Source organism: Scyliorhinus torazame, chromosome 18, assembly GCF_047496885.1.
Source record: "Scyliorhinus torazame isolate Kashiwa2021f chromosome 18, sScyTor2.1, whole genome shotgun sequence".
NCBI classification, from domain to species: Eukaryota; Metazoa; Chordata; class Chondrichthyes; order Carcharhiniformes; family Scyliorhinidae; genus Scyliorhinus; species Scyliorhinus torazame.
In genome coordinates, this window is record NC_092724.1 from 84,504,088 (window position 1) to 84,531,328 (window position 27,241).

General features: G+C 49.2%; 1 protein-coding gene across 1 annotated transcript in view; it reads right to left on the reverse strand.

Annotated features, from left to right (window-relative positions):
* Positions 1-894: 894 nt before the first annotated feature.
* cdr2l (cerebellar degeneration-related protein 2-like) overlaps positions 895-27,241 on the reverse strand; it is an 82,252-nt gene continuing 55,905 nt past the window's right edge. The window contains exon 5 of the mRNA XM_072482978.1: positions 895-4,486. Coding sequence (XP_072339079.1) covers positions 3,613-4,486 — 874 coding nt within the window. The 3' untranslated portion in view covers positions 895-3,612. The remainder of the gene's footprint in view (positions 4,487-27,241) is intronic.

Sequence of the window (27,241 nt, forward strand, 5' to 3'; positions counted from 1 at the left end):
AAGATCCCTGAGTGGCCATCATGCCTGGTCTCCGCTCGTGGAGACCCCCCCCCCCAGTACTAATCGGCGCCCGGTTCAGGCCTCACCGGTGCGACTGGTGACTCGCGGGCGCTGGGAGAATGCTGCCTCAAAAAGGCCGCGCATATTTAAAGGAACCAAATGGCTCATTTAAATATTATTACCTGGATGGGCGTGATCCAGATTGCGCCAGGTGCCACAGATCGAGGGCTTACGTGAGGTTTGTGCCCAGCACGAAGCCCGATTTGGGCCTCTCCCATGATGCACCGGGCACTCATGGATTGGTGCCGGGTGTAAAGTGCTGGAAAAATCGCGCCAAGGAGGAGAAAATGGCAGATGAATAGGGAGTCAGGCTCAAGGCCCAGGACAGGGGTGTGCACAGGGAGAAAAACACCGGGACGAATGCCCTATGGTGGCGGGGCAATTGTGGGATGAGGCAGCTATGTTCAAATAGACACAATGAAGGCAACACAGGTGAGTCGGAAAACAAGATGGCACTGGGACAATCGGGGACCTGGATGAAGGGGTAAGTAAGGGATTTCTCTGAGACACAAAGTATTGCTGCAAAGTTGTGTGGAAAAATAATTCACCTCACCTTTCTTGCCATTATTACCAAAGTGCATTTGGTACAGATTTTACAGGAATCAGGGTGAGGAATTTTGAGGCTGGACACTGAGAATTGGAGTCAGGTCAGAACAGGTTTGAATGAGGCTGTGATGCAGCCCACCTTCAAATAGCTCACTTACAGAATGAGACATGGATAAGACCCCAAAGGGATGACTGCTTCCTGTGGATATTAAGACAAGGGTGCGGAGCTGTATTCATCCCTCAGCTCTGTTCAACACTGACCCAGAAATAAAGCACTTAGAGAGCACATTAACTATTAACAGCAACATCGCCTTTTAATGTCAGAATCATACAAGGAACTGGAGGTTCAGTACTTATTTTAAAATTATACTTTTTTGAAACGAAAAAAGATTAATAATTTTGGCACTTATCAGTAACGTGTGATAACCTCTGGATCCATGTCACAGAGAGGGAGCTGTGTCAGCGATCTCTCACACACTGAAACATCACATGCTTCACCATTGCGTAGACTCTCAATCAGATTGGGTTCCACACCCATTACTCTCAGTAACCCCACTGAATGGCAATTGTTAGATGGTGCTTTCAACCACAGTGTGCTTCACCTCTATGCTCAGTCTAATCGCACAGCCCCCATTGCCACACAGCAGAAACTACAAAACTTAGAACGTAAAAGAGAATGGGCCTTGGTGGCCTCTAGCCACCTGTTTTTGTGTCACACAACTTGGCTATTAGGGTTTCACTGGGTGTGCTTCAATCCGAGGTACAAGCGGAGTGGCTGTGATAATGGTTGATATGGGCCCTATGACTTGTGCCTGATTTCAATCATAATCTCCTTAGGTCCTCTCACACTGCAAGACTGAGGCCCCAGATTGCTTTCTGAGTTTTGTTTAGATCAAGCGGAGGGAGATCAGCCCAGGGAATGTAGCATCTGGTCCTCAAAGAGGTATCTGCTCAAGGGCGAAACATGGGAGATCACAGAAAGACTCAGCAAAGCAGGATAATGCCCCTCTCTCCCCAGGGGGTTATGCAACCCCCTCTCCCCAGGGGTAATGTGACGACCTTCCATGGAGCAAAGAAAACAGTAATCTCTAGAATAAAGGAACGCACCATCCTCCCTGGGGTAAGGGGATGGTCCTCCCCAGTATAATAGGACAGATCACCCTCCAGGCAACGGGTAACGGGACAGACCTCCACCCATGGGTAGTGGGACGGGGCAGCCAGCCGCTACATGGCCCGTCCCCAACATAACCACCCCCTCACCCTCCACCCCATGACAAAATGGCACAGCACCCTCCCACCCTGGGGAATTTCAGTGAAGATAATGGGAGTTTGTGGAGCTGCAAGTGGTCAGGTGACAGCAGCACCATGTTTATCGGTGTCTGTACTTTTACTCTGGAGAGAACGGAGAGCTCACATGGCTACCTGTCCACCCCAAACCCTCATTTAGCTGTGTGATTGAAGCCCCGAAACACACCCGATTCCATCTCCAGCACAACACCTGAATAACAAGGGGACTGTTCCGAAGAGAAGCTTTGGCCAGGCTGGGCTCCATTTTCAGTAAAAGCCTGAGGAGGCCTCTCTTCAAATTGCACGACAATGCCGATGGGAGACAGTGGCACATTATAGATAATACCGAAAAATATAAAATAGGAGTGAAGCTCCATAAACATCCAGGAAATGGAACCAAATCAGGCCCAGGAGGTGGGATCAACTATGGACTTGTCAATATAGGTCGGGGGAAAGCCAGCACAGGAAAGGGATCAGGAGAAAATCTCTGGCTGATTTTCCTCGCTCAACAGCCTCATTATCAGGGCTCACCCATTGGGTGAGGGCTGGAGAATGGCTGGAGTTTGCTGGCTTCAGGAGAGATGGGGAGAGAACTAAACCAGAGTCACAGTAGGCTATGAAACCCAATCAGACACCAACAATAGGTGAAGGCAGAGACAACACACACCAAATCCTCATGCATCAGAGAGGGCAGGAACCAGTTCAAGAGCCAAATTACTGCCTCGCCCTCCCACCCAGACACAGAATTACATTTGCGTAAGCAATTACATTATTGCATAGTGTCCCCTCACATCCCCACCATCCCGCCACAACCCCCACCCTCACCAACCCCCATCAATAGTCAACTTAGAAGATCCAGAGAGGCCCTGGTTTCAGAATTAAAGTCTCCAGGTCAAACAAGAAAACTTGTAAACACGCCAACACCGCCCCCTTGCTCCAAAGCCAAGTGGACAGTCGGTAACAGAGACCGTGGTCAGCGGTGAATGGTCACGGTCCTCTCAGAGCGAAGATTTGTCTTCTGCTGGCCAGCTTGTCAGAACGACTATCCTCCCTATCTGATACCACGTGACTGTCGCTGTAAATCTGCAGTTATGTTAAGCATTCTCATGATTTTGAAACCCTCAAATACAGCTTTGAGGAGTGTTTGTATTGCCAGAACCGGTTTCCTAAATGTTGTTTTAATACTGAAAATAGGAAACTGCCTCGGTGCCAAAAGCAGACATTTCGCATTGTGAAGAGTCGTGATAGTTAAGGTCCCTTAATTTGACAATAAGCAGCAGGTCAGGGTCAACCCTGGAGTAACACTGGATCAGACAGCATTTAGGAAAACACATGCTACATCTGTGATTCTTGGCCATAGATTGGTGACACATCAAACGCCATGGTGGCAGGACAACGGGGGTCCTTCATGACAGGACAAGTAAAGATAACGCATGTCACCCTCTATTGGGAAATACTGAACATCTTTAAAAATAAATATAATGCATTGCATTTGGCCTCCATAGGGTGGCTGTGGAAATCCTACATCCTGTACTGTATAATCGGTATGTGCGTAAGGGATCTGAAAACAGGCTCACGTGGACATAGCTGTCAAAGAGCTGCATTCTGATTGGCACAGTAGAGAATTCTGTAAGAGTGTCTCCTATTGGATGGCACAGGTGATCCAAAATAGAGCATGTGATGGCTCACATACAACCTTCCTGTTTCTCTATCGATGGATCATTTGGAGGCCTTGGTCTTGGACTTGCTGGCACTTATGTCAGCCTTGGTCTTCTGAATACGGGAGAAGATTTCCTTGAAGAGGGCCTTGTACTCTGGCTGGGAATGGCCCAGCCTCTTGTCCGCTGCCTCCACTTGTTGACTCAGGCTTTTCTCTGGGGCCTTCACCTCTGCCTCCAGGCACTCGAGCAGGAAGTCGCGGCAGGAGCTGTCGCGCGAGACAGGCCGTGATGTCTGCACTGCCGCGTGGCGCAAGCCCTCCTCGTGTCGACGGCACTTGCCCAGCAGCTCTTCGTATTTCTCCAGCAGTGCGTGGTACTGTTCGTCCACCTCCCGCAGGATAGACATGCCCCTCTTCCGTACATTGTTGGCGTGCAACGTGTAGTTGCCCTCGTGCCGACTGACGTCGTCCCTTGTAATGATGGCACTGAGCGCCGTGTCACTGCAGCTCTTGCGTACACGAGCTTGGCCCAAGTTGGTAGCCGGTGGGCTGGTGCCAGCCGGGGCCCCGTCGTCTGACTCCGGGGTATTGTTGAGTGGCTCAAGCAGGGCCTCCGATAGGTTGTCCTCCCCGCTGATCAGGTACTTCTTCACCTGCTTTATCTGCTGAAGCTCCCGCAGCTCAGCCTCCAGCTCCCGGACCCGTAGTTTGCAGCTCTCCATCTGGCAGAGTCGCCTCTCCAGCTCAGAGTACTCGCCCAGCACAGCCGCACACTCCCGTTCTGCCGCCTCCTTGCGCTGCTTCTCCTGGCTGATCTGCAATCTCAGGGCATTAGCCGTCAAGCGCAGTCGCTCATTTTCCTTCTCTAGCTGTTTATGCTCAGGCTCAGCAAGGGTCCCATTCCCAGGAAACGTGTCATCCCGAGAACCATACCTGTACGATAAAGACATGACATCAGAAGGATAAAATTCCAGGAGGCCATTCATCCGAGAGATCAGCATTATGCATCTGAACATCACAAAGTTTCACACCTTTTAAAAAATATTCTGGTTTTCCGCTCTTGATAACAACCTCACGTTTCCCATATTAAACTCCCCGTCACTTATCCTATTATCTTATCTCCTTGCAGCCTGTTTGTGTCATAGAACATAGAACGATACAGCGCAGTACAGGCCCTTCGGCCCACGATGTTGCGCCGAAACAAAAGCCATCTAACCTACACTATGCCATTATCATCCATATGTTTATCCAATAAACTTTTAAATGCCCTCAATGTTGGCGAGTTCACTACTGTTGCAGGTAGGGCATTCCACGGCCTCACTACTCTTTGCGTAAAGAACCTACCTCTGACCTCTGTCCTATATCTATTACCCCTCAGTTTAAAGCTATGTCCCCTCGTGCCAGCCATTTCCATCCGCGGGAGAAGGCTCTCACTGTCCACCCTATCTAACCCCCTGATCATTTTGTATGTCTCCATTAAGTCTCCTCTTAACGTTCTTCTCTCCAACGAAAACAACCTCAAGTCCATCAGCCTTTCCTCATAAGATTTTCCCTCCATACCAGGCAACATCCTGGTAAATCTCCTCTGCACCCGCTCCAAAGCCTCCACGTCCTTCCTATAATGCGGTGACCAGAACTGTACACAATACTCCAAATGCGGCCGAACCAGAGTTTTGTACAGCTGCAACATGACCTCATGACTCCGGAACTCAATCCCTCTACCAATAAAGGCCAACACTCCATAGGCCTTCTTCACAACCCTATCAACCTGGGTGGCAACTTTCAGGGATCTATGTACATGGACACAGTTTACATTTACATTCCCACCTAGCTCCCACCTGGCTTTGTATCATCAGAAAAAGTAGAGATATTACTGTCGCTTTGATTGGACTCTAAAGTCATGAATATAGATTGTAAATAGTGAGGCCTCATCACTGATCCTTGCAGTACGCCCGCCAATTACAGCCTGCCTACTCTCCCTCCACTTCCTGTACATTACCTCCAATCATGCTGATAAGTAACCCCCCGCCCCCCAACTCCATGAGCCCTCATCTTGTAATTAACCTTTTGCGTGGCACAATGGCGAATTCCTTTAATGGAAATCCAATTAAACACATTCCTCGCTCTTGTTAGTTTCTAGGTTAGCCTTTATTTCTGGAACGCAATTGATGTCTTCTACTGTGAAGGCTGACACAAAATATTTATTCAAGTATCTGCAGTCTCCTTGATTTCCACGCGTTTCCCTGTCTATGCCTCAGGCTTCTGCTACTCCAGGACTTGAGCTCAAACATCAAGGCTGAAACACCAGTGCAGGTCTCAAGGAGGCATCAAACCGAGACCCTGTCTGCCCTCTTAGGTGGACACAGAAGATCCCCTGGCATTATTTCAAAGACTACTACTGGAGTTATCCCTTAATTATCTCTTAACCCACATCACAAAAACAGATTACCTGCTCATTTTAACATTGCTGTTTGTGCAAGCTGGCTTCATATACAACAGTCATGACCGTTCAAAAGTACTTCACAACCACCAGACATCTCAAAGCACCAGTGAAAGGCTATATAAATGCAAGTCTGTCTATTTTTACCTTATACCCAAGTCCAATCATTTTTATATAAACTGTACCAAGAAAAGCAATGGCTCCAATGTGAAACCGCATCCTTCTCTCCAGACCCCATTCACTATTAATCCCAGTCTCCTCGCCATTCATCATGTTTAAATCAGAGTTATCATGACCCTTTCAACATCACATGTTCCTATTTTCCAGATAAGTCTGTGATGTGGCATTTTACACAACACATTCATCAAACAATTCAATCAGTTTCATCACAGCTGATTTGCTTTCAACAAATCCAAGCTGGCTGTCCCTTATTATCACACACTTCTCCAATTATTAAAAATTAATTTTTAATCATGTCAGGTAGTTTTGCCACAACTGACATCAGACTGATGGGCCTGCAGTTAGCAGGTGTTTCATGGGTGTAACATTTACAGTTCGCCAGTCTTCTGGCACGACTCCGTATTGAAGGAGGATTGAAAGGTTCTGGTCAGGGCTGCTGTTACTTCCCACCAGCCTCCCTCAGCAATCTCGGATACATTCCATCTGGACCAGATGACTTGTTAATTTTGAGGGCTGCCAGCCTATTTAGCAACTTCTTTTGATCTATTTTTATTCTATCTAATATCTACTCCACCATCCTGCACTGTGTGAGTTTCGTTTTCTCATTCACAGTTTCTCAGTCATCCCCTCTTACTCCGACAGGAAGATCGACTTGACTGCCTCTCATCACCCTCACCATTCCCTAACAGTTCTTTTACTTTTAACATGTTTAAGAAACATTTTGGGGTTTCTATTTTATGCTACTCATTAATTTTTTTCTCTTTTTGCGTCAGTATTCACCAAAGAGAAGGACATGGTGGATGATGAGTCTGGGGAAGGATGTGTAGGTAGTTTGGGTCATGTTGAGATCAATAAAGGAGGTATTGGGGGTCTTCAAAAACATTAAGGTAGACAAGGCCTGATGGGATACACCTCAGAATACGGAGAGAGGCAAGGGAGGAAATTGCTGGGGCCTTAGGAGAAATCTTTGTATCCTCACTGGCTACAGGGGATGTCCCAGAGGAATGAAGAATAGCAAATGTTGTTCCTTTGTTTAAGAAGGGTAGCAAAGATAATCCAGGAAATTACAGGCCGGTGAGCCTTACGTCAGTGGTAGGGAAATTATTGGAAAGGATTCTTTGAGACAGGATTTACTCCCGCTTGGAAATAAGCTGATGTATTAGCGAGCGGCAACATGGTTTTGTGAAAGGGAGGTCATGTCCCACTAACCTGATCAAGTTTTTTGAGGAAGTGACAAAGGTGATTGATGAGGGTAGGGCAGTGGGTGTTGTCTACAGGGACTTGAGTAAGACTTTTGACAAGGTCACACGTGGCAGACTGGCACAGAAGGTTAAGTCACACGGGATCAGAGGTGAGCTGGCAAGATGGATACAGAACTGGCTCGGTCATAGAAGACAGAGGGTAGCAGTGGAAGGGTGCATTTCTGAATGGGGGGCTGCGACTAGTGGTGTTCCTCAGCGATCAGTGCCGGGATCTTTGCTGTTGATTATATATATATAAATGATTTGGAGGAAAATGTAACTAGTTTGATGAGTAAGTTTGCGGATGACACAAAGGTTGGTGGAATTGAGGATGGCGATGAGGACCGTCAGAGGATACAGATCGGTTAGAGACTTTGGATTTGGATTTGTTTGTCATGTGTACCGACGTACAGTGATAAGTATTTTTCTGTGAGCAGCTCAAACAGATCATTTAATACATGAAAAGAACAGAAAAAGCATTATAGGGCAACACAAGGTACACAATGTAAATACATGGATACCAGCATCAGGTGAAGCATACAGAAGTCTAGTAGTAATCAGATCAGTCCATAAGAGGGTCATTTAGGACTCTGGTAACAGCGGGGAAGAAGCTGTTTTTGAATCAGTTAGTGCGTGTTCTCAGACTTTTGTATCTCCTGCTCGATGGAAGTTGGAAGAGTGAGTAAGCCGGGTGGGAGGGGTCTTTGATTATGCTGCCCGCTTTCCCCAAGCTGTGAGAGGTGCAGATAGGGGCAGAGAGATGGCAGATAGAGTTTAATCTGGACAAATGTAAGGTAATCATTTTGGAAGGTCTAATACAGATGGGAAATATACAGTAAATGGCAGAACCATTGAGAGTATTGATAGGCAGAGGGATCTGGGTGTACAGGTACACAGTCACTGAAAGTAGCAACGCCGGTGGAGAAGGTGGTCAAGAAGACATATGGCATGCTTGCCTTCATCGGCCGGGGCATTGAGTTAAAAAATTGCCAAGTCATGTTGCAGTTTATGGAACCTTAGTGAGGCTGCACTTGGAAAATAGTGTTCAATTCTGGTTGCCACACTGTTCGCTGTCCGACTCTGTTAGCGGAGGAGGAGGCTAATGTGGGGCTGTTAGCAGACGAGGTGGTGTGCGGGTGGGTGAGGGAGGCCATTCGGGGATATATAAAGATCAATGACACAGGTGAGGTTTCGGTGGGGGTAGTGTGGAAGGCACTGAAGGCGGTTATTAGGGGGGACCCATCTCAATTAGGGCACATAAAGAGAAGACTGAGCGGGCGGAGTTGGACAGGCTGGTAGGTGAAATTTTACAGGTGAACAGGAGGTATTTGGAGTCTCCGGATGACGGGCTTCTGAAGGAGCGCCAGAGACTGCAGCTGGAATTTGGGCTCCTGTCCACAGGTAAGGCAGAGAGACAGCTGAGGAGGGTGAAGGGGGCTGTATGTGAATATGGAGAAAAAGCCAGGATGATGCTGGCACACCAGCTCAGGAAACAGGAGGCGGCGAGAGAGATTGGGAAAGTAAAAGATACAGGGGGGAAGTTGGTTTTGGATCCGGCGGGGGCGATTGATGTGTTTCGGGAGTTTTACAGTAGATTGTACAAATCGGAAGCCCCAGCTGGGGAGGAGGGTATGAAGTAATTCCTGGGGTTCCCGAGGATAGATGAGGAGTTGATGGAGGATTTGGGAGCCCCAATTGGGCTTGGGGAGGTTATAGACGGGTTCATAGAATTCACAGTGCAGAAGGAGGCCATTCGGCCCATCGAGTCTGCACCCTATCCCCATAACCCAGTAACCCCACCCAACACTAAGGGAAATTTTGGACACTAAGGGCAATTTATCATGGCCAATCCACCTAACCTGCACATCTTTGGACTGTGGGAGGAAACCGGAGCACCCGGAGGAAACCCACGCACACACGGGGAGAACGTACAGACTCCGCACAGACAGTGACCCAAGCCGGAATTGAACCTGGGACCCTGGAGCTGTGAAGCAATTGTGCTATCCACAATGCTACCGTGCTGCCCCAAATTGGGTTGGGGGTGGTGCAATCGGGTAAGGCCCCGGGACCTGACGGATACCTGGTTCAGTTTTATAAAAAGTTCTCCGGGTTGCGAGGGCCGCTCCTGGTAAAGGCTTTTAATGAGTCCAAGGAGCTGGGAGTGCTCCCCCCAACGTTATCGCAGGCATTGATCTCACTTATTTTGAAGCGGGATAAGGATCCAGAGAGTTGTGGGTCATATACACCGATCTCCCTGTAGAACATAGAACATTACAGCGCAGTACAGGCCCTTCGGCCCTCGGTGTTGCGCCGACCTGTGAAACCACTCTAAAGCCCATCTGCACTATTCCCTTATCGTCCATATGTCTATCCAATGACCATTTGAATGCCCTTAGTGTTGGCGAGTCCAATACTGTTGCAGGCAGGGCATTCCACGCCCTTACTGCTTTCTGAGTAAAGAACCTACCTCTGCCATGTGTCCTATATCTATCTCCCCTTAATTTAAAGCTATGTCCCCTCGTGCTAGACATCACCATCCGAGGAAAAAGGCTTTCACTGTCCACCCTATCCAATCCTCTGATCATCTTGTATGCCTCAATTAAGTCACCTTCTCTCTAACGAAAACAGCCTCAAGTCCCTCAGCCTTTCCTCGCAAGATCTTCCCTCCATACCAGGCAACATTCTGGTAAATCTCCTCTGCACCCTTTCCAATGCTTCCACATTCTTCCTATAATGCGGCGACCAGAATTGCACGCAATACTCCAAATACGGCTGCACCAAAGTTTTGTACAGCTGCAACATGACCTCATGTCTCCGAATCTCAATCCCTCTACGAATAAAAGCTAACACACCGTACGCCTTCTTAACAACCCCCTCAACCTGGGTGGCAACTTTCAGGGATCTATGTACATGGACACCGAGATCCCTCTGCTCATCCACACTGCCAAGAATCTTACCATTAGCCCAGTACTCTGTCTTCCTGTAATTCCTTCCAAAATGAACCACCTCACACTTTTCTGCATTAAACTCCATTTGCCACCTCTCAGCCCAGCGCTGCAGCTTATCTATGTCCCTCTGTAACTTGTAACATCCTTCCGCACTGTCCACAACTCCACCGACTTTAGTGTCATCTGCAAATTTACTCACCCATCCTTCTACACCCTCCTCCAGGTCATTTATAAAAATGACAAACAGCAGTGGCCCCAAAACAGATCCTTGTGGTACACCATGAGTAACTGGACTCCAGTCTGAACATTTCCCATCAACCACCACCCTTTGTCTTCTTCCAGCTAGCCAATTTCTGATCCAAACTGCTAAATCACCCTGAATCCCATGCCTCCGTATTTTCTGCAGGCGCCTCCCGTGGGGAACCTTATCAAACGCTTTACTGAAATCCATATACACCACATCAACTGCTTTACCCTCATCCGCCTGTTTGGTCACCTTCTCAAAGAATTCAATAAGGTTTGTGAGGCACGACCTACCCTTCACAAAAGCGTGTTGACTATCTCTAATCAAATTATTTCTTTCCAGATGATTATACCTCCTATCTCTTATGAACCTTTCCAAGATTTTGCCCACAACAGAAGTAAGGCTCACTGGTCTATAGTTACCGGGGTTGTCTCTACTCCCCTTCTTGAACAAGGGGACAACATTTGCTATCCTCCAGTCTTCTGGCACTATTCCTGTAGACAAAGATGACTTAAAGATCAGAGCCAAAGGCTCAGCAATCTCCTCCTTAGCTTCCCAGAGAATCCTAGGATAAATCCCATCTGGCCCAGGGGACTTATCTATTTTCACACTTTCCAGAATTGCTATCACCTCCTCCTTATAAACCTCAAGCCTTTCTAGTCTAATAGCCTGAATCTCAGTATTCTCCTCGACAACATTGTCTTTTTCCTGTGTGAATACTGATGAAAAATATTCATTTAGCATCTCTCCTATCTCCTCGGACTCCAAGCACACCTTCCCACTACTGTCCTTGACTGGCCCTACTCTAACCCTAGTCATTCGTTTATTCCTGACATATCTATAGAAAGCTTTAGGGTTATCCTTGATCCTACCTGCCAAAGACTTCTCATGTCCCCTCCTGGCTCTTCTTAGCTCTCTCTTTAGGTCCTTCCTAGCTAACTTGTAACTCTCGAGCACCCTAACTGAACTTTCATGTCTCATCTTTACATAGGCCTCCTTCTTCCTCTTGGCAAGTGTTTCAACTGCCTTAGTAAACCATGGTTCCCTCGCTCAACCACTTCCTCCCTGCCTGACAGGCACATACTTATCAAGGACACGCAATAGCTGTTCCTTGAACAAGCTCCACATTTCCATTGCGCCCATCCTCTGCAGTTTTCCTCTCCATCCGATGCATCCTAAGTCATGCCTCATAATTGCCTTTCCCCCAGACATAACTCTTGCCTGCGGTATATACCTAGCCCTTTCCATCACTAAAGTAAACGTAATCGAATTGTGGTCACTTTCACCAAAGTGCTTACCTACCTCCAAATCTAACACCTGTCCTGGTTCATTACCCAGTACCAAATCCAATATGGCCTCGCCTCTCGTTGGTCTATCTACATACTGTGTCAGGAAACCCTCCTGCACACATTGGACAAAAACTCACCCATCTAAAGTACTCAAACTATAGCATTTCCAGTCAATATTTGGAAAGTTAAAGTCCCCCATAACAACTACCCTGTTGCTTTCACTCCTATCCAGAATCATCTTTGCAATCCTTTCCTCTACATCTCTGGAACTTTTCAGAGGCCTATAGAAAACGCCTAACAGGGTGACCTCTCCTTTCCTGTTTCTAACCTCAGCCCATACTACCTCAGTAGACGAGTCCTCATCAAACGTCCTTTCTGCCACCGTAATACTGTCCTTGACTACCAATGCCACCCCTCCCCCTCTTTTACCACCTTCCCTGAGCTTACTGAAATATCTAAACCCCGGCACCTGCAACAACCATTCCTGTCCCTGCACTATCCATGTCTCCGAAATGGCCACAACATCGAAGTCCCAGATACCAACCCATGCTGCAAGTTCACCCACCTTATTCCAGATGCTCCTGGCATTGAAGAAGACACACTTTAAACCACCTTCCTGCCTGCCGGTACACTCCTGCAACTTTGAAACCTTACTCATGACCTCACTACTCTCAACCTCCTGTATACTGGAGCTACAATTCAGGTTCCCAAGACCCTGAACTAGTTTAAACCCTCCCGAAGAGCATTAGCAAATTTCTCCCCAAGGATATTGGTACCCCTCTGGTCCAGGTGTAGACCATCCTGTTTGTAGAGGTCCCACCGACCCCAGTATGAGCCCCAATTATCCAGAAATCTGAAACACTCCCTCCTGCACCATCTCTGTAGCCACGTGTTCAACTCCTCTCTCTCCCTATTCCTCGTCGCGCTATCACGTGGCACGGGTAACAACCCAGAGATAATAACTCTGTTTGTCCTAGATCTAAGTTTCCACCCTAGCTCCCTGAATTCCTGCCTTACATCCCCATCGCTTTTCCTACCTATGTCATTGGTACCTATGTGGACCACGACTTGGGGCTGCTCCTCCTCCCCCTTAAGGATCCCGAAAACATGATCCGAGACATCACGCACACTGGCACCTGGGAGGCAACACACCAACCACGAGTCTCTCTCATTCCCACAGAATCTCCTATCTATCCCCCTAACTATGGAGTCTCCAATGACTAATGCTCTACTCCTCTCCCCCCTTCCCTTCTGAGCAACAGGGACAGACTCTGTGCCAGAGACCTGTACCCCATGGCTTACCCTTGGTAAGTCATCCCCCCCAACAGTATCCAAAGCGGTATACTTGTTACTAAGGGGAATGACCACAGGGGATCCCTGTAATGACTGCTTCCTCCCAACCCCTCTCACCGTCACCCATCTATCTTTATTCTTCGGAGTAACTACATCCCTGAAGCTTCTATCTATGACCACCTCTGCCTCCCAAATGATCCAAAGTTCATCGAGCTCCAGCTCCAGTTCCCTAACGCGGTTTCTGAGGAGCTGGAGATGGGTGCACTTCCCACAGATGAAATCAGCAGGGACACTGACGGCGTCCCTCACCTCAAACATTCTGCAGGAGGAACATTGCACTGCCTTCCCTGCCATCCCCTCTGGATGAAAAAAGAAAAAAAAGAAAGAGCTTACCTGTTATTCACTCCCCTTCTCAGCAAGTTATCACTCCGCAACCTCTGCGCCCCGTGGATGCTAAATTGCTGGCAAAGATCTTGGCCATGCGCATAGAGGATTGTGTACCAGAGGTAACTGGGGAGGACCAGACGGGATTTGTGAAGGGACGACACCTGATGTCCAATATTAGACGGCTCCTAAATGTGATAATGATGCCTGGGGAGGGGCACGAGGTCGAGGTGGTGGTGGCTATGGATGCAGGGAAGGCCTTTGATCGGGTGGAGTGGAGGTACCTGTGGGATGTCCTGGGAAGGATTTGTGGATTGAGTCCGGTTGCTATATCAGGCACCAGTGGCAAATGTAAGAACCAACCGGATCCGGTCAGAGTATTTTAGTCTGTGTAGGGGGATAAGACAGGGGTGCCCACTTTCCCCACTACTGTTTGCCCTGATCATAGAGCCTTTGGCAATGGCGCTGAGGGCATTGAATATTTGGCGGGGGATAGTGAGAGGGGGGTGGAGCATAATGTCTCGCTCTATGCGGACGATTTGCTCCTGTATACAGCAGACCCGTTGGGGGGGGGAATAGCAGGAATTATGGGAATACTGGAGGAATCTGGCCGGTTCTCAGGTTACAAACTGAACATGAGCAAGAGCGAGGTCTTCGCGATCCAGGCAAAGGGGCAGGTGAGGAGACTGAGGGAGATGCCGTTCAAAGTGGTGGGAGGGAGGTTTAGGTATCTGGGGATTCAGGTCGCAAGGGACTGGGGCAACTTCATAAACCAAATTTGGGCAGGGTGATTGTGCAAATGAAAGAGGAATTTGAGAAATTTGGGGACCTTATCATTGAGGAGGGGTTCCCGAGCCTGGAGAAACTAGAAGAGGAGTTTGAGCCACGGGGTGGGAACGGATTCCGGTACCTGCAGGTACGGGACTTTGTTCGGAGGCAAGTTCCAAGCTTCCCTCGCCTCCCTCTAAGGGGACTACAGAATAAGGTGATGTCTAAAACGGGGGTTGGGGAGGGGAGGGTCTCAGAAATACATAAGGAATTGGTGGAGTAGGAAGGGGTCCCAATCGGGGAGGTGAAGAGGAAGTGGGAAGACGAGTTGGGGGTGAAGTTGGAAGTTGGGCTATGGGAGAAGGCCCTGAAAAGAATCAATGGATCCTCGTCATGTGCCAGGCTCAGCCTGATCCAGTTGAAAGTGGTCCACAGAGCTCACATGACTGTGGCCCGGATGAGTAGGTTTATTGAGGAGGTGGAGGACAGGTGTGGGGGAAGTCCGGCAAATCATGTACATATGTTTTGGGCGTGTCCGACGCGGAGGGAATTTGGAGATCCAGGAGCCCGGGTCCGGGGGGGGGGGGGGGGTGCTGACGTTTTGGCCTTTGCCTCCCTGGTGGGAGACGGATTTTGCTGGGTGAAGGGACTCGTAGCCTCCAAAGTCGGGGTGTGGGTCAGTGACATGGAGAGTTTCTCAGGCTAGAGAAGATTAAGTTTGCCTCAAGGGGTTCAATACAGGGGTTCGCTCAGAGGTGGCAGCCGTTCATCGACTTCTTTAAGGAAAACTGACCATCAGCAGAAGGGGGGAGGAGGGGAATGGGGAGACACAGAAGCGGAGAATTAGGGCAGGGTATCTAATATATGGGTAGCTCGGAGTTAGGCGGGGGAGGTTGGGAAGTTAGACAAAGGAGAACCAGTGGACGTGATATATTTAGATTTCCAGAAGGCCTTTGACAAGGTGCAGCATAGGAGACTGTTAAATAAGTTAAGAGCTCATGGTGTTCAGGGTAAGATCCTGGCATGGATAGAGGATTGGCCGACTGGCAGAAGGCAGACAGTAGGGATAAAGGGGTCTTTTTCAGAATGGCAGCCAGTGACTAGTGGTGTGCCTCAGGGGTCTGTGCTGGGACCACAACTTTTAACAATATGCATGAATGATCTGGAAGAAGATACTGAAGGCACTGTTGCTAAGTTTGCAGATGGTACAAAGATCTGTTGAGGGACAGGTAGTATTGAGGAAGCAAGGGGGCTGCAGAAGGATTTGGACAAGCTAGGAGAGTGGGCAATAAAGTGGCAAATGAAATACACAATGTGGAAAAATGTGAGGTTATGCATTTTGGAAGGAGGAATATAGGCACAGACTATTTTCTAAATGGGGAAATGCTTCGGAAAGCAGAAGCACAAAGGGACAAAGAACAAAGAAAAGTACAGCACAGGAACAGGCCCTTCGGCCCTCCAAGCCCGTGCCGACCATGCTGCCCAACTAAACTAAAATCTTCTACACTTCCTGGGTCCATATCCCTCTGTTCCCATCTTAGTTATGTATTTGTCAAGATGCCCCTTAAATGTCACTATTGTCCCTGCTTCCACCACCTCCACCGACAGCGAGTTCCAGGCACCCACTACCCTGTGTAAAAAAACTTGCCTCATACATCTCCTCTAAATCTTGCTCCCTCACCGTAAACCTATGCCCCCTAGTAATTGACCCTCGACCCTGGGAAAAGCCTCTGACTATCCACTCTGTCTATGCCCCTCATAATTTTGTAGACCTCTATCAGGTCGCCCCTCAACCTCCGTTGTTCCAGTGAGAACAAACCGAGTTTATTCAACCGCTCCTCATAGCTAATGCCCTCCATACCAGGCAACATCCTGGTAAATCTCTTCTGCACCCTCTCTGAAGCCTCCACGTTCTTTTGATAGTGTGGTGACCAGAATTAAACACTATACTCCAAGTGCGGCCGAACTAAGGTTCTATACAGCTGCAACATGACTTGCCAATTCTTATACTCAATGCCCCAGCCAATGAAGGCAAGCATGCCGTATGCCTTCTTGACTACCTTCTCCATCTGTGTTGCCCCTTTCAGTGACCTGTGGACCTGTACACCTAGATCTCTCTGACTTTCAATACCCTTGGGGCTGCCGGTAGGTGAGGATTTGAGTTTAAAACACTTACCTGGTCCTGTTTCTGTTCTTCTTTTCTGTTTTATTTTTTATTTTATTTTTTAAGGCGGGAACCGGAAGTTCGACCCGGAACCGGAAGTTCGACCCGCGGACTTCTGGGAAGGTTCCCCCCCCCCCACCAATAAAGTCTGGTGGAGAGAAAACCCGAGACACTACACGTGTAGTGTCTCCCACCCGCCCTCCTCCTCTAACCAAATAAGAAGACCCATTGGTGTGAGGTAAGTACCGTACTATATTATTATTTTTTTCTTTAAAAAAAAAAAAAGATTTATTAACCAGATCTTGGTTGGAAGTTAGAGGGATGGCAGGGAAGGGAGTGCAATGTTCCTCCTGCAGGATGTTTGAGGTGAGGGATGCCGTTAGTGTCCCTGCCGATTTTACCTGCAGGAAGTGCAGCCATCTCCAGCTCCTCCAAGACCGAGTTAGGGAACTGGAGCTGGAGTTGGATGAACTTCGGATCATTCGGGAGGCAGAGGGGGTCATAGATAGCAGCTTCAGGGAATTAGTTACACCAAAGATTGGAGATAGATGGGTAACTGTAAGAGGGACTGGGAAGAAGCAGTCAATGCAGGGATCCCCTGCGGTCGTTCCCCTGAGTAACAAGTATACCGCTTTGGATACTTGTGTGGGGGGGGGGGACACGACTTACCAGGGGTAAGCCATGGGGTACGGGCCTCTGGCACGGAGTCTGTCCCTGTTGCTCAGAAGGGAAGGGGGGAGAGGAGCAGAGCATTAGTAATTGGGGACTCGATAGTCAGGGGCACAGATAGGAGATTTTGTGGGAGCGAGAGAGACTCACGTTTGGTATGTTGCCTCCCAGGTGCAAGGGTACGTGATGTCTCGGATCGTGTTTTCCGGGTCCTTAAAGGGGAGGGGGAGCAGCCCCAAGTCGTGGTCCACATTGGCACTAACGACATAGGTAGAAAGGGGACAAGGATGTCAGGCAGGCTTTCAGGGAGTTAGGATGGAAGCTCAGAACGAGAACAAACAGAGTTGTTATCTCTGGGTTGTTGCCCGTGCCACGTGATAATGAGATGAGGAATAGGGAGAGAGAGCAATTAAACATGTGGCTACAGGGATGGTGCAGGCGGGAGGGATTCAGATTTCTGGATAACTGGGGCTCTTTCTGGGGAAGGTGGGACCTCTACAGCCAGGATGGCCTACATCTGAACCTGAGGGGCACAAATATCCTGGGGGGGAGATTTGTAGTGCTCTTTGGAAGGGTTTAAACTAATGCAGCAGGGGCATTGGAACCTGGAGTGTAGTTTTAGGGTACGGGAGAATGAGAGTATAAAGGTCAGGAGCACAGATTTGACTTTGCAGGAGGGGGCCAGTGTTCAGGTAGGTGGTTTGAAGTGTGTCTACTTCAATGCCAGGAGTATACAAAATAAGGTAGGGGAACTGGCAGCATGGGTTGGTACCTGGGACTTCGATGTTGTGGCCATTCCGGAGACATGGATAGAGCAGGGACAGGAATGGATGTTGCAGGTTCCGGGGTTTAGGTGTTTTAGTAAGCTCAGAGAAGGAGGCAAAAGAGGGGGAGGTGTGGCGCTGCTAGTCAAGAACAATATTACGGTGGCGGAGAGGATGCTAGCTGGGGACTCTTCTTCCGAGGTAGTATGGGCTGAGGTTAGAAACAGGAAAGGAGAGGTCACCCTGTTGGGAGTTTTCTATAGGCCTCCAAATAGTTCTAGGGATGTAGAGGAAAGGATGGCGAAGATGATTCTGGATAAGAGCGAAAGTAACAGGGTAGTTATTATGGGAGACTTTAACTTTCCAAATATTGACTGGAAAAGATATAGTTCGAGTACATTAGATGGGTCGTTTTTTGTACAATGTGTGCAGGAGGGTTTCCTGACACAATATGTTGACAGGCCAACAAGAGGCGAGGCCACTTTGGATTTGGTTTTGGGTAATGAACCAGGCCAGGTGTTAGATTTGGAGGTAGGTGAGCACTTTGGGGACAGTGACCACAATTCGGTGACGTTTACGTTAATGGTGGAAAGGGATAAGTATACCCCGCAGGGCAAGAGTTATAGCTGGGGGAAGGGCAATTATGATGCCATTAGACATGACTTGGGGGGGTAGGTTGGAGAAGTAGGCTGCAAGTGTTGGGCACACTGGATATGTGGAGTTTGTTCAAGGAACAGCTACTGCGTGTTCTTGATAAGTACGTACCGGTCAGGCAGGGAGGAAGGCGTCGAGCGAGGGAACCGTGGTTTACCAAAGAAGTGGAATCTCTTGTTAAGAGGAAGAGGGATGCCTATGTGAAGATGAGGTGTGAAGTTTCAGTTGGGGCGCTTGATAGTTACAAGGTAGCGAGGAAGGATCTAAAGAGAGAGCCAAGACGGGCAAGGAGAGGACATGAGAAGTATTTGGCAGGTAGGATCAAGGAAAACCCAAAAGCTTTCTATAGGTATGTCAGGAATAAAAGAATGACTAGGGTAAGAGTAGGGCCAGTCAAGGACAGGGATGGGAAGTTGTGTGTGGAGTCTAAAGAGATAGTCGAGATACGAAATGAATATTTTTCGTCAGTATTCACTCAGGAAAAAGAGAATGTTGTGGAGGAGAATATTGAGACCCAGGCTATTAGAATAGATGGCATTGAGGTACGTAGGGAAGAGGTGTTGGCAATTCTGGACAGGCTGAAAATAAATAAGTCCCCGGGGCCTGATGGGATTTATCCTAGGATTCTCTGGGAAGCCAGGGAAGAGATTGCTGAGCCTTTGGCTTTGATTTTTATGTCATCATTGGCTACAGGAATAGTGCCAGAGGACTGGAGGATAGCAAATGTGGTCCCTTTGTTCAAGAAGGGGAGCAGAGACAACCCCGGCAACTATAGACCGGTGAGCCTCACGTCTGTTGTGGGTAAAGTCTTGGAGGGGATTATAAGAGACAAGATTTATAATCATCTAGATGGGAATAATATGATCAGGGATAGTCAGCATGGCTTTGTGAAGGGTAGGTCATGCCTTACAAACCTTATAGAGTTCTTTGAGAAGGTGACTGAACAGGTAGACGAGGGTAGAGCAGTTGATGTGGTGTATATGGATTTCAGTAAAGCGTTTGATAAGGTTCCCCACGGTAGGCTATTGCAGAAAATACGGAGGCTGGGGATTGAGGGTGATTTAGAGATGTGGATCAGAAATTGGCTAGCTGAAAGAAGACAGAGGTTGGTGGTTGATGGGAAATGTTCAGAATGGAGTTCAGTTACAAGTGGCGTACCACAAGGATCTGTTCTGGGGCTGTTGCTGTTTGTCATTTTTATAAATGACCTAGAGGAGGGCGCAGAAGGGTGGGTGAGTAAATTTGCAGACGACAATAAAGTCGGTGGTGTTGTCGACAGTGCGGAAGGATGTTGCAGGTTACAGAGGGACATAGATAAGCTGCAGAGCTGGGCTGAGAGGTGGCAAATGGAGTTTAATGTAGAGAAGTGTGAGGTGATTCACTTTTGTAAGGAATAACAGGAATGCGGAATATTTGGCTAATGGTAAAATTCTTGGAAGTGTGGATGAGCAGAGGGATCTCGGTGTCCATGTACATAGATCCCTGAAAGTAGGTTGATAGGGTTGTGAAGAAGGCCTATGGAGTTTTGGCCTTTATTGGTAGAGGGATTGAGTTCCGGAGTCATGAGGTCATGTTGCAGCTGTACAAAACTCTGGTACGGCCGCATTTGGAGTATTGCGTACAGTTCTGGTCACCTCATTATAGGAAGGACGTGGAAGCTTTGGAACGGGTGCAGAGGAGATTTACCAGAATGTTGCCTGGTATGGAGGGAAAATCTTATAAGGAAAGGCTGATGGACTTGAGGTTGTTTTCGTTAGAGAGAAGAAGGTTAAGAGGAGACTTAATAGAGGCATACAAAATGATCAGTGGGTTAGATAGGGTGGACAGTGAGAGCCTTCTCCCGCGGATGGAAATGGCTAGCACGAGGGGACATAGCCTTAAACTGAGGGGTAATAGATATAGGACAGGTCAGAGGTAGGTTCTTTATGCAAAGAGTGGTGAGGCCGTGGAATGCCCTACCTGCAACAGTAGTGAACTCGCCAACATTGAGGGCATTTAAAAGTTTATTGGATAAGCATATGGATAATAATGGCATTGTGTAGGTTAGATGGCTTTTGTTTTTTGACTTCCCATGTCAGTGCAACATCGTGGGCTGAAGGGCCTGTACTGCGCTGTATCGTTCTATGTTCTATGTTCTTGAGGGTTCTACCATTCACTGTATATTCCCTGCCTGCACTAGACTTTCCAAAATGCATTACCTCACATTTGTCCGGATTAAACTCCATCTGCCATCTCTCCGCCCAAGTCTCCAAACAATCTAAATCCTGCTGCATCCTCTGACAGTCCTCATCGCTATCCGCAATTCCACCAACCTTTGTGTCGTCTACAAACTTACTAATCAGACCAGTTACATTTTCCTCCAAATCATTTATATACACTATGAACAGCGAAGGTCCCAGCACTGATCCCTGCGGAACACCACTAGTCACAGCCCTCCAATTAGAAAAGCACCCTTCCATTGCTACTCTCTGCCTTCTATGACCTAGCCAGTTCTGTATCCACCTTGCCAGCTCACCCCTGATCCCGTGTGACTTCACCTTTTGTACCAGTCTACCATGAGGGACCTTGTCAAAGGCATTACTGAAGTCCATATAGACAACATCCACTGCCCTACCTGCATCAATCATCTTTGTGACTCTATCAAGTTAGTACTTGGGAGTCCTTGTTCACGATTCTCTTAAGGTTAATGTGCAGGTTCAGTCAGCAGTTAAGAAGGCAAATGCAGGACTTCCGGTGACGGCCATGGAGGAGTAGGTCGCACATTTGATAGCTCCAGCCTGCAATGGACTTTTGTACCTTTTCCCCCCGTTTTTTTCTGGATTTTATGGGATAAATCGGTGAAGAGTGAGACAGTGAGGAGAAATCCCCCTCCGGTGTAGGAGAATTGGACCAGAAGTGGCCGTGTGAGACGACAAAGTCCCAGCAAGAAGAGCTGGTAACACGGGAAAGCATGGCGGAGAGCAAGGGCCATGGGGAGACGGCACAGTGGTCGACGGAGCAGCTGGTGAAGTTTTTCGAGGATTGCTTCGCCAAGCTGAAGAAGGACACGCTGGACCCAATTAAGGCTTCGATTGAACAAGTGGCTCAGAATCAGGAAACCCACGGGAGAGCGATCCAGGAGGTGGATCAAAAGTTGTCCGAGCACGAGGCGTATATAACCGTAATGGAAAGCAAGGTGTGGGATGATGAACGACCGCCAGAAAAGAATGCAGGAGAAGCTGGAGGACCTGGAGAATAGGTCCAGGAGGCAGAATCTCAGAATTGTTGGCCTCCCTGAAGGCAGTGAGGGATCGAATGCGAGGGCCTATGTGACGGACATGTTGGAGACGTTGATGGGGGCTGGGGCGTTCCCTTGGCCCCTGGAATTGGACAGAGCGTACAGAGTCCTCGCGAGGAAGCCCAGAGCGAACGAACCGCCGAGGGCCATGGTGGTACGTTTTCACCGTTTCATGGACAAGGAACACGTTTTACGGTGGGCCAAGAAAGAACGGAGCAGCAAGTGGGAGAACTGTGAGTTGCGCATCTATCAGGACCTGGGAGCGGATTTGGCGAAGAGACGAGCTGGGTTCAATCGGGCAAAAACGACTCTCTTTAAGAAGGGGATGAAGTTCGGAATGCTGTACCTAGCCAGTCTGTGGGTCGCACAGGAGGAACAGGACTTCTACTTTGAAACGCCAAAGTATGGAAATTTATTAAAGAAATGAAGCTGGAGGCGAATTAAAAGACACTGAAGCCTTGGAGAAGTACTGTGGCGGCGATTTGTGGTGCTGGATTGTATAAATTTATGATGTGGAGATGCCGGCGTTGGACTGGGGTGAGCACAGTAAGAAGTCTGACAACACCAGGTTAAAGTCCAACAGGTTTGTTTCGATGTCACTAGCTTTCGGAGCGCTGCTCCTTGCTCAGGTGAATGAAGAGGTCTGTTCCAGAAACGCATATATAGACAAATTCAAAGATGCCAGACAATGCTTGGAATGCGAGCATTAGCAGGTGATTAAATTTTAACAGATCCAGAGATGGGGTAACCCCAGGATTACCTGACAACGCAGAATCGCCGAGCAGAAGCTTATAGCCAAGTTCCGCACACATGAGTGCGGCCTCAACCGGGACCTGGGATTCATGTCGCATTACATTCATCCCCCACCATCTGGCCTGCAAAATCCTACCAACTGTCCTGGCTTGACACAATTCAGACCTCTTTAACCTGGGGTTACCCCATCTCTGGATCTGTAAAGATTTAATCACCTGCTAATGGTCGCATTCCTAGCATTGTCTGGCATCTTTGAATTTGTCTATATATATGTTTCTGGAGTATACCTCTTCATTCACCTGAGGAAGGAGCAGCGCTCCGAAAGCTAGTGACATCGAAACAAACCTGTTGGACTTTAACCTGGTGTTGTAAGACTTCTTACTGTATAAATGTAAGTAGCTCTATGTGAAATAATGGGCTGTGTGTTTGGTTATAGGTTGCTTTGTCTTGCAGGGACCTTGTTAGAGGGGGGGGGATGGGCTTTGAATTTGGTTCTGCTTTTTGGGCGACATTTTTCTAAAGTGACTGTTTCGTCACTGTTTTTTCTGATGTTTGTTTACTGGGGAATGTGATGCTTTTAAAATGTTTATTCATGTGGGGGGGGGGGGGGGTGGAGAGAGGAGAGAACAATAGGGAGACAGACTGCTTGGTCCAGGGATGGGGGCTATCAAGTCAGCATGGGTCAGCTGACTCTCGGAAGCACAGTGGGGGTGAGCAGGTGTTAAGCTGGAGCTTGACTTGGGGGGATTGGGTTTCTAGTGTTGTTGCTGGGGGGGGGGGGGGGGGGGGGGGGGGGGGGTGTTGAGGGAGCTGCTTCGCAGACAGGGGAGGAACTGTTACTAGGGGACAAATGGGAGGTCGGAAACGGCGACTGCCAAAGTGGGGATTCGAGGAAGCGGAGGGCTTATGGCTATTCGGCAGGGTCGGGGGGTTGGAAGCCCCCCGTCCAGGCTGATCACATGGAACGTGAGAGGACTGAATGGGCCGGTCAAGAGGGCTCACGTGTTCGTGCATTTGATGGATGTGGTAATACCAGGTATTGCGGTACCTAAGAGGTGGATGACCGTTGGTTAGACCCAGGAGTCTACCATTGGCTGATGTACATAGCTCCGCCCTGAGAGGCGGAGTATAAGAACCGATGCCATCCCAGCAGCCTTCACTTTCTGTATCGAAGCTGCTGGGGAACAGTTCTAGCAGATTAAAGCCTATTAGTTATGACTCACCTTGTCTCGAGAGTAATTGATTGCGCATCAATTTAATCTGCTACAACTTCAGTTGAAAGGATGGATCTCCGTATCAAACCGGAGTGCCTTCAGCTCAGTCCCCACGCGGGCAACTCTGCTGCTATTTTCAAACATTGGCTGGCGTGGTTTAAGGGCTACCTCGACACGGCCGCCGACACCCCCACGGAAAGACAAAAGATGCACCTTCTACGCTGGCGGGTCAGCCCTGGGATCTACCCTCTGATCGAGGAGGCGGAGAATTATGCTGCAGCTATCGAGCTGCTAGAAGGACATTATATCCGCCCTGTGAACCAGGTCTATGCCCGTCACCTGCTGGCGACTAGGAGGCAAAGCCCCGAAGAAACGCTGGAAGACTTCTATCGGGCGCTGCTGGTGCTGGGCCGAAACTGTGGCTGCCCGCCAGTTTTGGGCAACGAGCACACGGAACTTTTGATCAGGGATGCTTTCGTGGCAGGTAGGACTTCCCCGATATCCGCCGAAGGCTCCAAGAAATGGACACACTGGGACTTACTGAGGCATGGGCCCTGGCGGGGTCCATGGACGTTGCGTATAAGAGCGCGCTGGCTTTTGCTCCCGGACGTGCGGCGGCCCCCTGGGCTGCGTGGCACCCCGTTGCGGCAGCCCCTCAGACCTTCCCGCTGACCCCGCAAGCCTGCGCGGCGAGGCGGCCTGCGACCGCCGCCGGACAACGCTGTTTCTTCTGCGGGCAGGCGAATCATCCCCGCCCATGCTGTCTGGCCCGCACCGCCACCTGCAAAGGGTGCGGCAAGAAGGGCCACTATGTCGGGGTCTGCCAGGCCCGCACCGTGGCCGCGGTCTCCAGCGACTATCGGCAGCCGCCTTTTCAGGCCCCAGCCATCCAGCGCCCACTGCCACCCCCCCTATCCCCCCCGGCCACCACGCTGGACGGGTGGGCGCCGCCATTTTGTCCCTCGCCACCGCCATTTTCTTCATCCCCGGACTCTATGTGCGATCCATGGCTGACGCCATCTTGGATGGGGCCCCAGGCCCCCAGCACAGCCGACTACACGCTGCCCGACCAGAACTCTCCTTTACTGCAGCTGGCCTCAGTGACTCTGGACCAGAGTCGGCCCCGGACGTTTGCGAAAGCTACAACGACGATCTCCATCAACGGCCACGTGACGTCGTGCTTGATCGACTCTGGGAGCACGGAAGCTTTGTTCACCCCGACACGGTAAGGCGCTGTTCTCTTGTCACCATCCCGTAAACCAAAGGATCTCCCTGGCCTCCGGGTCACATGCGGTGGAGATAAAAGGGTTCTGCCTAGCGAACCTCACTGTCCAAGGCAGGGAATTCCGCAATTTCCGCCTGTACGTCCTGCCGCACCTCTGCGCAGCTACCCTCCTTGGGCTGGATTTCCAGTGCCATCTGCAAAGCCTGACTTTTAAATTTGGCGGCCCTATACCGCCCCCCCCCCCCCCCCTACTGTCTGCGGCCTCGCGACCCTGAAGATCGACCCGCCTTCCCTGTTTGCGAACCTCACCCCGGGTTGCAAACCCGTCGCCACCAGGAGCAGACGGTACAGTGCCCAGGACCGGACCTTTATCAGGTCGGAGGTCCAAAGGCTGCTGAGGGAAGGGGTTATCGAAGCGAGCAACAGCCCCTGGAGGGCTCAATTAGTGGTGGGAAAGACCGGGGAGAAACATAGGATGGTCATTGACTACAGCCAGACCATCAACAGGTTTACGCAGCTGGATGCGTACCCTCTCCCCATTGCCGACCTGGTGAACAGGATTGCGCAATACAAGGTTTTCTCCACGGTGGATCTCAAGTCTGCCTACCGTAGCCAGTTAAAATGGCCAACTCCCGATTTAGAATGGCTAACTCCCGATTTAAAATGGCGAACGGCAAAGGCTGATGGGAAAGTCAGCCAACAGGACACAAACAAGCAGTTGTGGGTTGAGTGTGTATTTACCTCTGGAAAGGCCAGACAAGATCGATACCGGCAATCATCAGCATAACAAAACACCAGCCATCTGCATATTAATGAGCAATCCCCGGGAACAATAGAACATAGAAAAATACAGCACAGAACAGGCCCTTCGGCCCACGATGTTGCGCCGAACCTTTGTCCTAGTATAATCATAGATTATCATTGAATTTACAGTGCAGAAGGAGGCCATTCGGCCCATTGTGTCTGCACCGGCTCGTGGAAAGAGCACCCAGCCCAAAGTCAACACCTCCACCCAACATTAAGGGCAATTTTGGACACTAAGGGCAATTTATCATGGCCAATCCACCTAACCTGCACATCTTTGGACTGTGGGAGGAAACCCACGCAGACACGGGGAGGATGTGCAGACTCCGCACAGACAGTGACCCAAGCCGGAATCGAACCTGGGACCCTGGAGCTGTGAAGCAATTGTGCTATCCACAATGCTACCGTGCTGCCCTTAAGAACAAATAAATCTACACTATATCATTTTACCGGAATCCATGTACCTATCCAATAGCTACTTGAAGGTCCCTAATGTTTCCGACTCAACTACTTCCACAGGCAGTGCATTCCATGCCCCCACTACTCTCTGGGTAAAGAACCTACCTCTGATATCCCTCCTACATCTTCCACCTTTCACCTTAAATTTATGTCCCCTTGTAATGGTTTGTTCCACCTGGGGAAAAAGTCTCTGACTGTCTACTCTATCTATTCCCCTGATCATCTTATAAACCTCTATCAAGTCGCCCCTCATCCTTCTCCGTTCTAATGAGAAAAGGCCTAGCACCCTCAACCTTTCCTCGTAAGACCTACTCTCCATTCCAGGCAACATCCTGGTAAATCTCCTTTGCACCTTTTCCAAAGCTTCCACATCCTTCCTAAAATGAGGCGACCAGAACTGTACACAGTACGCCAAATGTGGCCTTACCAAAGTTTTGTACAGCTGCATCATCACCTCACGGCTCTTAAATTCAATCCCTCTGTTAATGAACGCTAGCACACCATAGGCCTTCTTCACAGCTCTATCCACTTGAGTGGCAACTTTCAAAGATGTATGAACATAGACCCCAAGATCTCTCTGCTCCTCCACATTGCCAAGAACTCTACCGTTAACCCTGTATTCTGCATTCATATTTGTCCTTCCAAAATGGACAACCTCACACTTTTCAGGGTTAAACTCCATCTGCCACTTCTCAGCCCAGCTCTGCATCCTATCTATGTCGCTTTGCAGCCGACAACAGCCCTCCTCACTATCCACAACTCCACCAATCTTCGTATCGTCTGCAAATTTACTGACCCACCCTTCAATTCCCTCATCCAAGTCATTAATGAAAATCACAAACAGCAGAGGACCCAGAACTGATCCCTGCGGTACGCCATTGGTAACTGGGATCCAGGCTGAATATTTGCCATCCACCA